The sequence below is a fragment of the Pyrus communis genome, chromosome 1 (genome assembly GCF_963583255.1).
Source record: "Pyrus communis chromosome 1, drPyrComm1.1, whole genome shotgun sequence".
NCBI lineage: Eukaryota > Viridiplantae > Streptophyta > Magnoliopsida > Rosales > Rosaceae > Pyrus > Pyrus communis.
The window spans coordinates 2385863-2399701 of NC_084803.1; the positions used below are offsets into that span (position 1 = coordinate 2385863).

Genomic DNA, 13839 nt, shown 5'->3' on the forward strand with positions numbered 1-13839 from the left:
TTGTTTAATTTTTTGCAAGTATGATCGGTTTGAATTCGGGAGTAATCCTCAAATGTTCTTCAAATAAGATTATTTGAAGAATCACTCAATGGAAGGGGACTTTAATTTATCCGACTACTCTCGACGAAACAAGCGTTTGCATAAGTTCCGTATCATTTTTTGGGTGAATCCGTCTCTTGCATAAATGGCTCTCGCATAGCTGTCGGCAGCTTCAGCTCCGGCTCCACTTCAGGAAGTGGCAAGAAATAGTAATCAACCATGTCTTTGGACACATCCTTGAAACTAGGAGGGTTCCACTGCAGAATTTCAAAAAGGTTGTAATTTTCTCCGACTGGAAGTAAACTAGGTACCTTGGGTGCGAAGTCCTTGCCTACCAATCTTGCTCGAACGCCCTACAGATAGATATAAACGGGGCAATGTAATAGCAGATTAAAAGACACATACAGTTTTCATGAATATATGAAATAATTCAGCCTTCAACAAAAACCACAACACCAGCATCTAGTACAACTGATTTGCAAAGTAAGAAGCAGCACATACAGTTTTATCAGTCACCACCCGAAACATTCCTGGGATTGCAATTCCAGCCCCAGCTCCCATGGTGATACCATCCATGATAGCTACCTGCACAAATATGATCAAGTGATTATCAAAAGTAACATGTAAGTATTGACAGGAACCTGAAAAGGATATTTCTATGCATAACATATGTTTAACTTTGGCGTGCAACTCAGGTTGTAAATTCTGTAATACGATTACACGACACTGATTCACTGCTAGTATAGTACAAAGCACACTGGTTTAGAAAAGCTCAACACTCACATGCGGCTTCAGGTACGTTCCTTGAATATATACAAACTTATACAATGTCTCAAAAAACTTCTTATATTCATCAACATCCCCTGCACATAGTTAATGCATTTGATAAAACCAACAATGCCATGTAAGTATCAAACACTTAAGACCAGAAAGACTACGCTCCAAACAGCGTGAAAATGTGCATGAAAAGTACCACAAAAAAAGGGTCTAATCAAAGTGATGCAACTCAAATCAGCCCAAAAAACAAGTAAGAAATAAGCTGTGAAGAAAAGGTTCAGTACTAGAAAGTAGAAATGGCATTCCCAAATCAGTTGAACGTTTATGATCGAATTTTAAAATACGACATTATGTATACTAAAAATACAGTATCGAATAATTTGTTCTCATTATGTCAATGAAACTAGAAAACAATCAATCTTGAGTTGACACCCTGAACTACACGAGGTGTAGAGACGTAAACAAAACAAAAGATTGAGTTACCTTCATTAACTAGTTGATAGAGGCTAACAGCATCTGCGCCAGAGCAGAAGGCCCTCCCACTACCCTTCAAAAGGCAAAACATCAAGTATTCTTTCAAAATTAGTATTCTCAGCACATTGCAAGAAGTTAAATAATCCGATAGATGAAAAAAGCATGATGCCTTAAACCAGAAAACCGTGTCCCGCAAGGGAACAACATACTACCTTCATCAAGACAAATCCAATATCCGGGTTATCCTCCCATGATTCATACGGTCTCTTCAGTCGAGCTGCCTATAAAACCCAAGAGCAAAAACATCAAAAGATTCAAAATTTATCCGAAACAAGCAACACCATCATAACAAAAACTCTTAGGAAGCAACAAGATTTAAGAAACAGAAACGACACTAACCATGGAATTGTGGAGAGCGTTGAGTGCAGATGGTCCGTTGAGAATTGCTGCTCTCGATTTAGCTCTTCCCTCCACCGTAACCTGAGTTTTTACATTCGTAAAAAAATTAACGGATGCATTGCAACAAAACCCAAAAACCCAAATTGAATTAATAAAAAGAAGAAAGATTTGTACTTCTGTGGAAATGAAATGATGAGAGAGAGAGAGAGAGAGAGAGAGAGAGAGAGAGAGAGCAGGTCTTGGACGTCGTCGTATTGGGCATAGCTTGGCTGAGCAGAAAAGGCTATGTGAGGAGAGAGAGAGAGCTTCTTCCTCTGACTCACGCACTTCCTCAGAGACTAATAATTTCTCTCAAAACCGTAAAATAGAAAATTTGAGTAAAATGATCATAAACCAAACATCAATTGATTAATGGATCAAAATTAAATATCAATGACATGCTGAGAAGAAAATCGATAAGATATCGACAACATAATAAAAAAATTATCATTTCGGTAAATAAGACTTAAAGAATGAATTTATTCAGATAAAATTACAAAGAACATCCAGTTTATTTCACCACGAGCTTGCTAAGCAACTGAATTACAATTTCCAATTGTATCCAAATCCAAAAGCAAAGTAAATTTTAGTAGTTTAGAATCTCGTCTTATCGAATAAAAAAGAAGTCGAAAGCAATGTACATTTCAGCTCGTTCATGTACATTCTATCTTCATGGCATGGTAACAAATTGAAGTGCTCATCAACTTGGACAAGCCCTACCTTCTCCCAGCTCTTCAACTGGCACGACATAGGGGGAATCCCAGTCGGCGTCGAAAACATCTTGAAGCTGAGAAACAATGGCAGGGTTGTATGTACCAAAGCTGACACCAGCTGTTGTATAAAAGTAATCCCAAATGAGATTGCTCGTGCCTATGTGAGCTCGAACATCACTGACCGCATACTTTCCATGGTTGACCCTGGTGTAACCGGGGTATATGTTTCCGGTGTCGGTACCATTGGCAGTGGCAGGTCCGGTCAAGTTGAAACCCGGGACTACATAGTACTTGATCTCAACTTTCCCAGTGCAATGGTTATACGTAGACGAAGAGCAAAGGACGTTGGAGTAGAGAAGAGATTTTAGGTACTGGTCTGTGCCGTCGACAAAATGTGCCCAGTATGCTACCAATATTTTCACTGTTGCTTTCTTTGAGAAGACAACCTATCAATTACAATTTAAGCATTTTGTAAGTGTTCTCTGAGAAGTGATTGTCACGCTCCGCTTTTCTCTCCAGCACTTCTCCCTCGTTCTTTCTAGTCTTAAGATTGAATAATAAAACGAGAAGGAAGAGAAGAGTGCAGAAGAGAAAATGAGAGTGAAAATCGCTATCCTTGTTTTAAGAAGTCGGAGAAGCATTAGTCCAAGAGCAGAAGTAATGACAGTGGAAGGTACCTCAGATATTGCAGAGGAGAGGGATGACCAGTAAACCGTTGGGTTCGTATACTGGGACTGACCAAGCCAGTCCATGGTACTAATCCGAACCGTTCCGCCATTTCCTACAGAATGAATAGCCTCTATCCAAGCCTGTTCATCAGCCTGGTACCTACCAAATGTCAACTGCAGATGACAATTTTCGTCAAGATAAAAAATGAAAACACGATGACGAAATAGAAAATTTGAGAAACGAAAATGGTAGATATTGTCTGGTTACCTCTGGAGGAGCAAAAGAGAGATAGCTGGACTGAGGCTGCAAGCTTGAATCATTATACCCAGGAGTCTGCAGTGGCAATTTGAACATGTGGGGATCGTTCAGTATAGGGTATCCTGCTACATGGTGAGTCTCCACCGTTCGAGGAAGAGGTGAACTGCAGTGACATAACTATACAAGTGTTAACTAAAGTTAACTGAAAGGGACCGTAGGAACTGCGTAACCATATAATTTGTTAGCACACTGTTGTTATACGAGCTAACCAGGAATTGATAATTGCTCTTAAATTGATCAACTTCCAGATTATCATACTTGAAGCGCAAAGCATACAGTGCCCTAGATGCATAAATAATCAGAACCAGGTCATGGTATGAATATCCAGACACTTGATGCAAAGATCTCGATATGTATACCCAGCAACGTAAACTAGAAATGAGGTTCGTTTCATACCTACACCGCAATTTAGAATCCAAGAAGTGTGACCAGCAAGGAACCTGTCTGTCGACCTGCCACTGCTTATCTGATACAGTTGTCGTATGAGTTGTATGATCAAGAGATGCAAGTGTCCATAGGTTTTCAAAGTAGTTCTCAACCTTTCTTGCTATTTTCGGACAACCAACGAGATAAATTCCAAGTTCCTTCACCTGCAAACATTCATTAGTAAGACGTTATAAGCCAAAACAGTACCCTATACAAAGTAACAGGACAAATCTGCAGAAGCAGCAAAGTTTCACAATTACTTGTGTGAGAGATTTCCAGTCATTGTTGGCGGATCCAATATACACGTCTCGGCGATCTGATATCCAGACTTTGGCATGGACTACGCCGGACCCCCACCATTTACTAAACAACAAAGTCACATTCTTTACATTTGGCCTTCCTGAAGCAAGGCTGGATGGCTCTGTGGTATAGTCGGGATACACACCTGAGTGGGATAGTAGCCTATAAGGCTAAAACTTCATCATTAACACAAACAATATAATCACTTTTAAATAAGTAAAACACATTCTATCTTTAAAACTGTGGTACGAAAATCTCTAGAATGCCTAAAAACGTTTTTAGCCAACCAAAAGCACATCTGAAAATTCTTGGTATAAAAAGTGAGTCTGGGCTATAAAGCACGCCCTTGGAAGTGCTATGTACTTCTCTAGAAAGCAGTCACAAGTACTTTTTCAAGAAACACTAAAAACTTCATCAAACTTCCAATAAAAACGTTTATGGGCCACAGTTCTTTCAACTAAGCGGTTTCAGATGCAACGTCAACAGTGCTTTTCCAAAAGTTCTTCTAACATGTTTGTCAGAAAAAAGTTAGAAGTGATTCTCCAGCAGGGCCAGCACTTAGATTTTATTAAAAATTACAAGCAGCTTCTAATAAAAGCTTTTATGAACATACGTGCTTTCCATAGAAGCATTTTCAAATAAGCTGCTTATTTTGCCAAGTGCAAAGGTGTACATACCTGATGGAAACATTGCGATTAGCAGCATCGTCTATGGCGCCATAAACAGAAGCACCTTCCTGAGCTCCAAACCTCTGCAAATCCTCTTTCGAGTACCCGAAATCCCCGGAACGAGGATCTTCAGGCTGCGCAATTAGCTGCCAGTACTGAGCAATTACGTCCAGTCTCTCCGTCGAGTTCTTCGCCAGCCATTCCAACACATCCGCTGCACAAATTACAATCACAAAACGTTTTAAAATATGAATAAATGAAAAAGTGAAGATTTTGCTTCCCGGGCATGGACGGAAGCAGCATATGCCCCACTAAACTCTTTTTCCCATGAAAAATCTTCAGCCAAAATCATATCATGTTGTTGGAAAGTAAGTTAATAGAATTGTATCCAAATTTTAATTTAATTTCATCGTTCGAAGTTGCCCCACTAAAAAATGTTTCTGGGTCCGTCCATGTTCCTGGGTTTTGAATTTTGAGCGGTAAATGAATGTTTACCGGTGGAGAGGACGCCGGGGACGCGGCGGAGAGTCGGCATGTCGGTGGGGATGGATTGGACGAGCCACGCTTTGCATTGGGATGAAGATTCAGTGGCGGGTAGCAGAGAGAGACTGAGTAACACGACGAGTGCAATCACGGCGGCGGCGGTGATTCTTCTGTGACTGCGATCGACTTTCATCTTTTGATTCGGTTTAATCTGTGGCTATCGTTTCACGGATTATTGGGTAATCATTGAGTTCACGAGGTGATCCAATGGGGAAGAGAAAAGAAAGTCAAAGACTCGAACTTGAAAGATTATCGAACGTTTACGTTAGTTTCTATACTAGCAAAGTTCGAAATTACAAGATCATTCATTCTCTCTGCATCTTTTCTATCAACGTTACCGGATCAAGTTATCTAAACCTATAAAATTTAATCCAACAGCTAAAAATAAAATTTTCTTTAAAAATTATTATAATTTTAACTGTTTGATGAAATTAAGTGGATTTGTTGCTAATTGTCACAGGATTTGCAGGCAAAATGGACTTGTAGGTCTAAAGTGGATTTGTGCTTTAGCGGTTAAAAGTGTTTGTTTAAATAGTATCTTGTATTCGAACTTTGCTAACCAACCTGACCAAGGGTATTTGCATTTGGCATCTCAAGTGAATTGTAGCTTCATTGGTTAAAATTGTGTAACCAATCCAACGTAAAAGATTTCTATTTTAAGTGATTTTGTGGCTTCAAATTCGATAATTTGGAGTTTGGATGTCATGTGTTTGAAATTAACTAATTTAGCGAAAGTATTCAGTTGGAATTTTAAAGAATTTTAATTCTATTAATAAATTTAGGGTATTCAATCATTATTTTATATGATTATGTGAAATTCAAAGTGTATTCCATCAGGAATTTAACTTAGAAATCAGGTGTATTCAATTAAGATTTTAAAAAGTTTAAAGTACTTTAAAAGTTGATAAATTCAAGAAAATCTAGATTATAATATATTTTAAGCATTCACAAATGTCACATCTCTATATGAGATTTCGAGAAAATTGGATCAAAATTTTACTTAAAATCATCAATTACACCCTATCAAACTCCATGGAATTCATTTTGCTCAACAACAATCTAGCAAGACATCTATCCTTCATTGAACAAATGATATTATCTACACTAAAATGAAAAGACAGGCTCAACCATCTAGTAATAATGTGGTTCAATTCTCGTCTTCCTTTTTTGAAATAGTCAATCTAATACAGGGATTCAAATTGATACCTCATTTTGAGGTAAGAAAGAAAAATATGGGTAGACCAGTAAGTAATCGATGAACTTTTCATATACTTGAAATTCAATTTGAAGACAATGAAAGAAATAACTGATCTGAGATCTTCCAACTCCAAAAGAACAAGCACTTAACCAGAAACACAGATCAATTTTCAAGTGGAACCAAAAGATGTTAGACAAGGCACTCCAATAAACTGATTACATTTTAACTATAGTAAACTCCATTTGAGATAATACATGCTTAATAGATTGAAGGACAATATGATCATCAGCTACAACAAATCCTACTCCTTTGTACACTTGCAGTGGAATTTTCTGAACTCGTTCAATTCGGGTCAGCCCTGAAATCCCCATTTACGAGATGGAATACCTCCTCTGTCTCGAAGATGATACCGACTTTGAATCGCCAGGAACATTTGAAGTTGGACTATGAGAACTCCCGGATGTCTCGGAGCTCTTGTTCTCTACATGCCCCTTCCCCACAGACCACAATTTATCGAAGATTCTCCTCGACCTAGATGGAAGCAATTGCGCACCACTTCGGCTGTTTTTACTGTTGTTTTTTCCCAGTTTTGCGTTCTTCTGGAACTCTTCAGTTACCTTCATTTGGCTCATCTGTTTTCCCAACGGCTTGCAGTTTTCTTCTGCTATCTTGTCACATTCCTCGTCCAAATTTGTTGTGGAAAGTGAAGTGTCACTGGGATGGTTGTTAAGGGCTTGAACGCTAGCTGCAGATCTTATCTGCTCAAAGAAGAGAACTTGAACAACGACTCGAAGTGGGAGCTGCTCGTTCTGTGCAGCATCCATCGATGCCTCCAGTGTAAGTTTCTTGACATCCATCAATGCACAAATTCTTTTCCTTTCAGCCTTTGTCAAATTAGGGTGCTCCTGGAGACGTGGCTAATCAGTATTCATGCAAATAATTCACAAATCTGAAGGGCTGTATATATTTCCCAGAAATCGACCAATCTGGTCGCATTCTAAGTCTCTCATTACAATTTAATACAAAGACAAAATAAATAGCAGTGACTCACATGATCGCATTCCTCGTTTATAGTACTTATTAGGCATAGAACATGGCAAAGTTTTAAACATACATAATTTGAATAATATCTTATTCACATCATGACGAAACAGAACAAAGTAAGATCCAAAAGTGCTTAAAATGCTTGTAGCGACATGAAAGTTTTTTGGCATCAAATAGTTTCACTTTCAGATCTAATGGTCAGTTCAGGTTTGAAAGAAAAAAGGTACATCCTAATAGATCAGAGCTTCCTGCAACTTCTTTACTTAAATCTCAGAAACATGACAAGGCAACTCTAGTGCGAAAACAAAAAGCATGATGGAGAATAAATAAACATGTGGATATGGCTTAAACGCATACCTTCAGGTAGATGTCAATGGCTTTGTACAACCCATCGTGAATTGGCCTTGCTGACTCGGGAACTGATTGTGATAACTCTACAAAACTACTGAGGTTAAGATTTGGGTCATGTGCAATTTCTGCAAGATACCCATCGACCAGTCTGCCAACACCCAACAACGATCCATGCCCTAATATAAAAGTATCAGTCCCCTTTTCATTCTTCTCGACAACATCCAAATCCCACTTGTACTTTTCACGCATCACATACTGACTCACAACAGACAGAACCAACTCAACGTCATATATAGTAATTTGAGGAGATCGTGCGGGGATCAATAAGTCAACTACACGAGCTTCATGCAACTTCAAACTGATCCTCTTCACCAACTCTTCCCTCAACAACTCGTCTGCTCCAACCAAAATAGAAACTTTCAAAAGTTTCAGCAAGAAACTGGATGAACAACCCATACCTTTGTCTGACGGCAATAAGCAAATAATTGTTTCTACCAGAGATTTTTTCCTCAAGGCGTGTTCGTCCAAAACCAGTGCATCAACAGAATCTGGCAACCATCTAACTGCGTAAGTCTTCAGAGCCTCCCCAATAACAGTGCCATCCATTCTTCCCTTTGATTTTACAGCAATAATAACTCGTTTGTAGAGATCAATATCCAGCTCACATATGTCTTCAACCCACCAATCCCTTGGAACTTTTTCAAATTTTTCTCGATAATTCATCCCTGCTTCAATAATTTTATCACGCTCTGCTAATTTTCTGTTATATGTGTAGGACCAAGTGATGTTGGCAGGGTCTACAGATGTTTTAGAAGCAATTGAGTCTATGCATCTTCCAACAATCTTCAGATCTTCAGACCACGACAGAAGAGGTTTAGTGGTTTGTAGCACAATGATGGAATCTTTCCAGCTACGGAAGATGCTTGAGTTAAGGAACACCTCAATTTTGTATATTAGGTTACTGTGATCAACACCCTCGGTCATTTCCAGATACTCAGCAGCACATCGAGCAGCCACAACATTGTAAGCGTTGAGAGTAACAGTCATTCCATAGCAAAACTTTGCACAAATTTCAAAGGATTTTGGCCCACCAGGAAAATCAACCATGTCAATTTCTTCAGAATCCTCATTGGCTTTTGATACTAGTTTTTGCAGGCGATTGCTCTTGGACAAGAGAGGGAACTGGAAAAACAGTTACAATCAACAATAAGAAACAGAGCACGCTTCAGCAGAGAAAGCAGCAGTAATTCGAGTAACAAATGTACCATTCAATAATGATCACGTACATTTTAGATTTGACCACCACTATTATGTTCATACGAACACAAATCGTAAAAAAACATTCATATGCATATATGACTCCAAACAAATCTAATAATGCTATTATAGTAAAAAATTCATGTAAATTGATGAATAAGGGTGGCAAGGAAAAAATACCTTGTGAAGGTAAAACTTCACTTCCCCAACATTAATAACAACATCCGTCTGCAGTTCAGACGACACATATCTGCATGAACATATGAAAACCAGTTAATCACAGACACAAGGATGATAGAAACTACAATAAGACATGCATTTACAAAATATTTCTATAACTGGATCCTTATGATGCACGGAGTTACAAAAAATTCAAATATAAACTTTCGGGCTTAAGCGCGTCAAGATTTTCGTTCTTCTTAGCTAAGATTTTACTATGAGGAGGTGGTTTTTGGTAAACTCCAACACCGATGTCAGATTATAGACTTCAGATTCAAGTTATAACTGAAACTAAAATGTCACAAGGAAACTAGACATACAAGAATTAAGCAAGTTTCAATCATTTGCATATTTATTCAGATGACGCCGAAACAATCCACCGGAAGAAAAACACCTCCGGTAATTCGTTTAAATTCCTCATTCACCGGAAGAATTTCGCCTGCGTGATGGTTACAGATCTTGGGGGTACTCCATATGACATTTCCACATTTGGACCACAAAACTCAATAAAATAGTGACATTCCAAATGCAGGACCACATCCTGAAAGACAGCTTCCACACCCCCATAACTCCCTTTAACCCTACACTCTCCAAAATTAAAATAGCAATACTTTTTAAGTGCAGAAAGAAAAACAATGATAAGAACAGCACAAAAACGCCCATGTGCTTTCGTCTCTTGTTTATTATCTCCTCAAAAGTTTCTTGTAATTATCCTATCACAAAAATAAAGGGTTCTTTTCTTGGAAGGTGGCAGCTAATCTTTCACCTTTCCAGTATATAGGTATATAAATCACCATCTAATGGCAAAGTTGTAATTTCACCCCCTTTCTCTCACCATTCGGTGGCAGCAATTCACATGCTCTGTACAAAAACAGAGCATACTTGCAGAAAGAAACTCAAACGCACATGTTTTGTCAAGCAAAAATGAACAATTTCACGGTTCTAGAGAGAGATGAAGGACCTCATTCGTTTGAAATTTCACAATTCTAGAGAGAGAAAAAAAAGACCCATAATTCAGAATCTAATAGAAGTTCATCAAGTTCATAGCATTGACAGGAGAGGCAAAAATAAATAAATAAATAAATAAATAAACAAAACATGAAAAATTCGAAAAGGGATTTTAGAAAGAAAAATTGGAGTTTGTGATGCAAAAAATCATGAGCACAGAGAAAAAGTGAAAACCCGTTTTACCTGATAGACTTGCCATCAGCCTGAAATGCATCAGGCTTAGACCCCAGTTTCATAAACTTCATTTTTGTACCAAAATACCCTTCGAAGCAACCAGAAATTACAGCACCAAACTCCTACAGACGAAGTCCTACTCCTCCACAGAGATTATGGACTCCGTTTCCGTTTCTTCTCAATCTGCGGCCAATGCCAACTTTCTCTCTCCTCCCTCTCCCTCTCTAAAATGGCCGGTCCTGAGGAACACTCGGCCGAACACAGAGACGAAAGCCCTCTCCGCCCTTGAGGACCAAACCAAACTCTTACCCTCTCTGTTTCTCTCTCTAAAGCACGCAACCAGGAGACCATAAACGTTATAGCAAGATCCTCGACCTTTACGCCCTCCCCAATCGCTTCGCAAGCCTTTATGATGACATTGATGACGCTTCTTACACAAAACCCACGACTATTTCCCCCCAACAGGAAAACCCCACAAGCCCAAAAATACAAAAAAATGGAGAAAGTGATGAAATTTAAGAGGATATTTATGAATAAACTCCACCCTCTATCTCCTTTTCTCTCTCTAACCCACAACTATTTCCCCCTAAGAGAAATGCTAATCACAATCCCACAACCCAAAAAATAAAAAATAAAAAAATGCAGAAAGAATTGATTTTTCGCAGAGGATTTTTATGAACAAACCAAACCCCTCTCTCTCTCTACTTTCTCTCTCTAACTGTCTGCAAGCAGAGGGGAATAATAAATTCTCGCCGCCTTTGCTTTAAATCACTTCCTGATACGCTGAAGATCTTCCCCTCTGGCTCGTTTCTTTATGATTTTTTTTCCAAGGCGCGAATCTCGACGACGAAACGATGATGATATGTAATCTGACGCGGCTGTCTCCTCCTCCCTCCGAAACTTGCAGCGAAAGAGAAAAAGAGGAAAGAGAGAGAGTGGTGGTGGTGTGAATTTTGGGTCTAGTGAGAGAGTGTGTGGGTGTGTATATAGAGCAGGGGACTGTGTAGACAGAGTGGCTCAGAGGACGTAGCTTTTGTGCCGCTAAAGCACGCCACCCTTTTATGGTCGATTTTGCCCTTTGTAATTTGCGGTTTATGCCCGAGGAAGGAGGGTGGACGATGGTCACGATATTGAATTACGCGGGAGATGTTGATTACGCGCCGGGTAAGGAGAGTGGACGGTGTTGGTGGGGCCCTTGTGCCGGGTGGATGTTCCTGCCATTTGACGTCTAGTTAAGATGAGCAACTTTTTTACTTTTGACGTCTAAAACCATCTTCAAATATCAAATTTTAAATTTTAAATTTAAATTTAATAGATTATGTAGTATTTTGATATTTTTTTTTTAAATTACATTTCCACATGTTAAATTAAATTATTATTTTATTACATTATTTTATTTTTTTTATTTTTATTATATATTTAAAGAAACATTAAATTAATAGAAAAATAGTAGTTTGAAGTAAAAGTAACAACGACGTGACCTTCTGCTTCAGTGGGCATTTTATTTTATTTTCTTTATTTTTATTATATGTTTAAAGAAACATTAAATTAATAGAAGAATAGTAGTTTGAAGCAAAAGTAACAGCGACATGGCCTTCTGCTTCAATGGACATTTCACCAGAGCAAATCTTGAGCAAAAACTCTTCAAGTTTTTGTGCGAAATCAACCTTCCAATTGGATTCTAGGTCATGCTCTAGTTTGCACTCTATGAAATCCACCTCTACTGTTGTCGTTGCTTCCAATGGATACTCTTCGAGTTTTTGTGCGAGATTGAATTCCTAATTAGATTCTACACGCTTTGCTTGCATTCTATGAAATCCGTCTCCACCATCGCCGTTATTGCTTCCACCCGCTTCATCTCTGGCGTAAGTCATCTTCTGTGAATGGGATTGGGCATTAGCGCATTGTGAAGGTGCTAGATTCACATTTGGTGGAGACTAGGATTTTTCAATTTGGGGGTTTTTGAAAGCAATGATTTTTTAGTCAAAATTGGTCCACATAGTTTGTGATAGATGGAAAATCAATGATTTTCTTTGCGATTGCAATTTGTGAGATTGGTCTTGGTTCAACAGGAAGATTGTGACATCATACATCGTCCAGGGGAGTGATCCTTAAATGTATATTCTCATCCCTACCTAGCACGAGGCCTTTTGGGAGCTCGTTGGCTTCGGGTTCCATCGGAACTCCGAAGTTAAGCGAGAAGGGGGCTAGAGCAATCCCATAATAGGTGACCCACTGGGAAGTTGCTCGTGAGTTCCCAAAAACAAAATCGTGAGGAAATGGTAAGCCCAAAGCGGACAATATCTTGCTACGATGGTGGAGCGGGCCCGGGAAGTGATCCGCCTCAGGGCGGGATGTGACAGTTTGGTATTAGAGCCTAACCCTGGCCGTAGTGTGTCGATGAGGACGTCAGGCCCTTAAGAGGGGTGGATTGTGACATCCCACATCGTCGAGGGGAGTGATTCTTAAATGTATATTCTCATCTTTACCTAGCACGAGGCCTTTTAGGAGCTCACTGGTTTCGGGTTCCGTAGGAACTCTGAAGTTAAGCGAAAGGGGGGCTAGAGCACTCCTAGGATGGGTGACCCACTAGGAAGTTGCTCGTGAGTTCCTAAATATAAAACCGTGAGGGAATGGTAAGCTCAAAGCGGACAATATCGTGCTACAGTGGTGGAACAGGGCAGGGAAGTGATTCGTCCCGTGCCGAGATGTGACAAATTAGGGCTAGAGCAATCCCATGATGGGTGACCCACTGGGAAGTTGCTCGTGAGTTCCCAAAAACAAAACTATAAGGGAATGGTAAGCCCAAAGCGAACAATATCGTGCTACGGTGGTGGAACGAGCCCAGAAAGTGATTCGCCCCGGGCCTGGATGTGACAGTTTGGTATCAGAGCCTAACCTTGGTCGTGGTGTGTTGACGAGGACGTCGAGCCCCTAAGGGGGGTGGATTGTGATATCCCACATCACCTAAGGGAGTGATCTTTAAATGTATATTCTCATCCCTACCTAGCACGAGGCATTTTGGGAGCTAACTGGTTTCGGGTCCCATCGGAACTTCGAAGTTAAGCGAAAAGGGAGCTAGAGCAATCCCATGATGGGTGACCCACTGGGAAGTTGCTTGTGAGTTCCTAAAAACAAAACCGTGAGGGAATGGTAAGCCCAAAGTGAACAATATCGTGCTACGGTGGTGGAGTAGGCTCGGGAAGTGATCCGCCCCGGGTGG

At 39.6% G+C, this 13839-nt stretch overlaps 3 protein-coding genes across 3 annotated transcripts; all 3 read right to left on the minus strand.

Moving 5' to 3' along the window:
- Positions 1 to 152: 152 nt before the first annotated feature.
- On the minus strand, positions 153 to 1898 carry LOC137749034 (small ribosomal subunit protein mS47-like). The gene is made up of 7 exons (XM_068489221.1): positions 1864 to 1898; positions 1690 to 1770; positions 1503 to 1571; positions 1300 to 1363; positions 823 to 902; positions 541 to 624; positions 153 to 392 (listed from the first exon to the last, which is right to left on the minus strand). The coding sequence occupies exons 2-7, from the start codon at positions 1690 to 1692 to the stop codon at positions 153 to 155; spliced, it is 540 nt and encodes a 179-aa protein (XP_068345322.1). The 5' UTR covers positions 1693 to 1770; positions 1864 to 1898.
- Positions 1899 to 2221: 323 nt separating this feature from the next.
- LOC137734922 (uncharacterized) lies at positions 2222 to 5674 on the minus strand. Its single transcript, XM_068474254.1, has 7 exons — positions 5318 to 5674; positions 4832 to 5036; positions 4115 to 4316; positions 3825 to 4018; positions 3378 to 3531; positions 3119 to 3283; positions 2222 to 2887 (listed from the first exon to the last, which is right to left on the minus strand). Exons 1-7 carry the CDS (start codon positions 5496 to 5498, stop codon positions 2429 to 2431), a joined length of 1560 nt encoding a protein of 519 aa, XP_068330355.1. The 5' UTR covers positions 5499 to 5674; the 3' UTR covers positions 2222 to 2428.
- A 913-nt stretch (positions 5675 to 6587) lies between these two features.
- Positions 6588 to 11732, minus strand: LOC137744001 (phototropic-responsive NPH3 family protein NPY1-like). Its single transcript, XM_068483872.1, has 4 exons — positions 10626 to 11732; positions 9396 to 9465; positions 7965 to 9140; positions 6588 to 7468 (listed from the first exon to the last, which is right to left on the minus strand). The coding sequence occupies exons 1-4, from the start codon at positions 10685 to 10687 to the stop codon at positions 6935 to 6937; spliced, it is 1842 nt and encodes a 613-aa protein (XP_068339973.1). The 5' UTR covers positions 10688 to 11732; the 3' UTR covers positions 6588 to 6934.
- Between the last annotated feature and the right edge of the window lie 2107 nt (positions 11733 to 13839).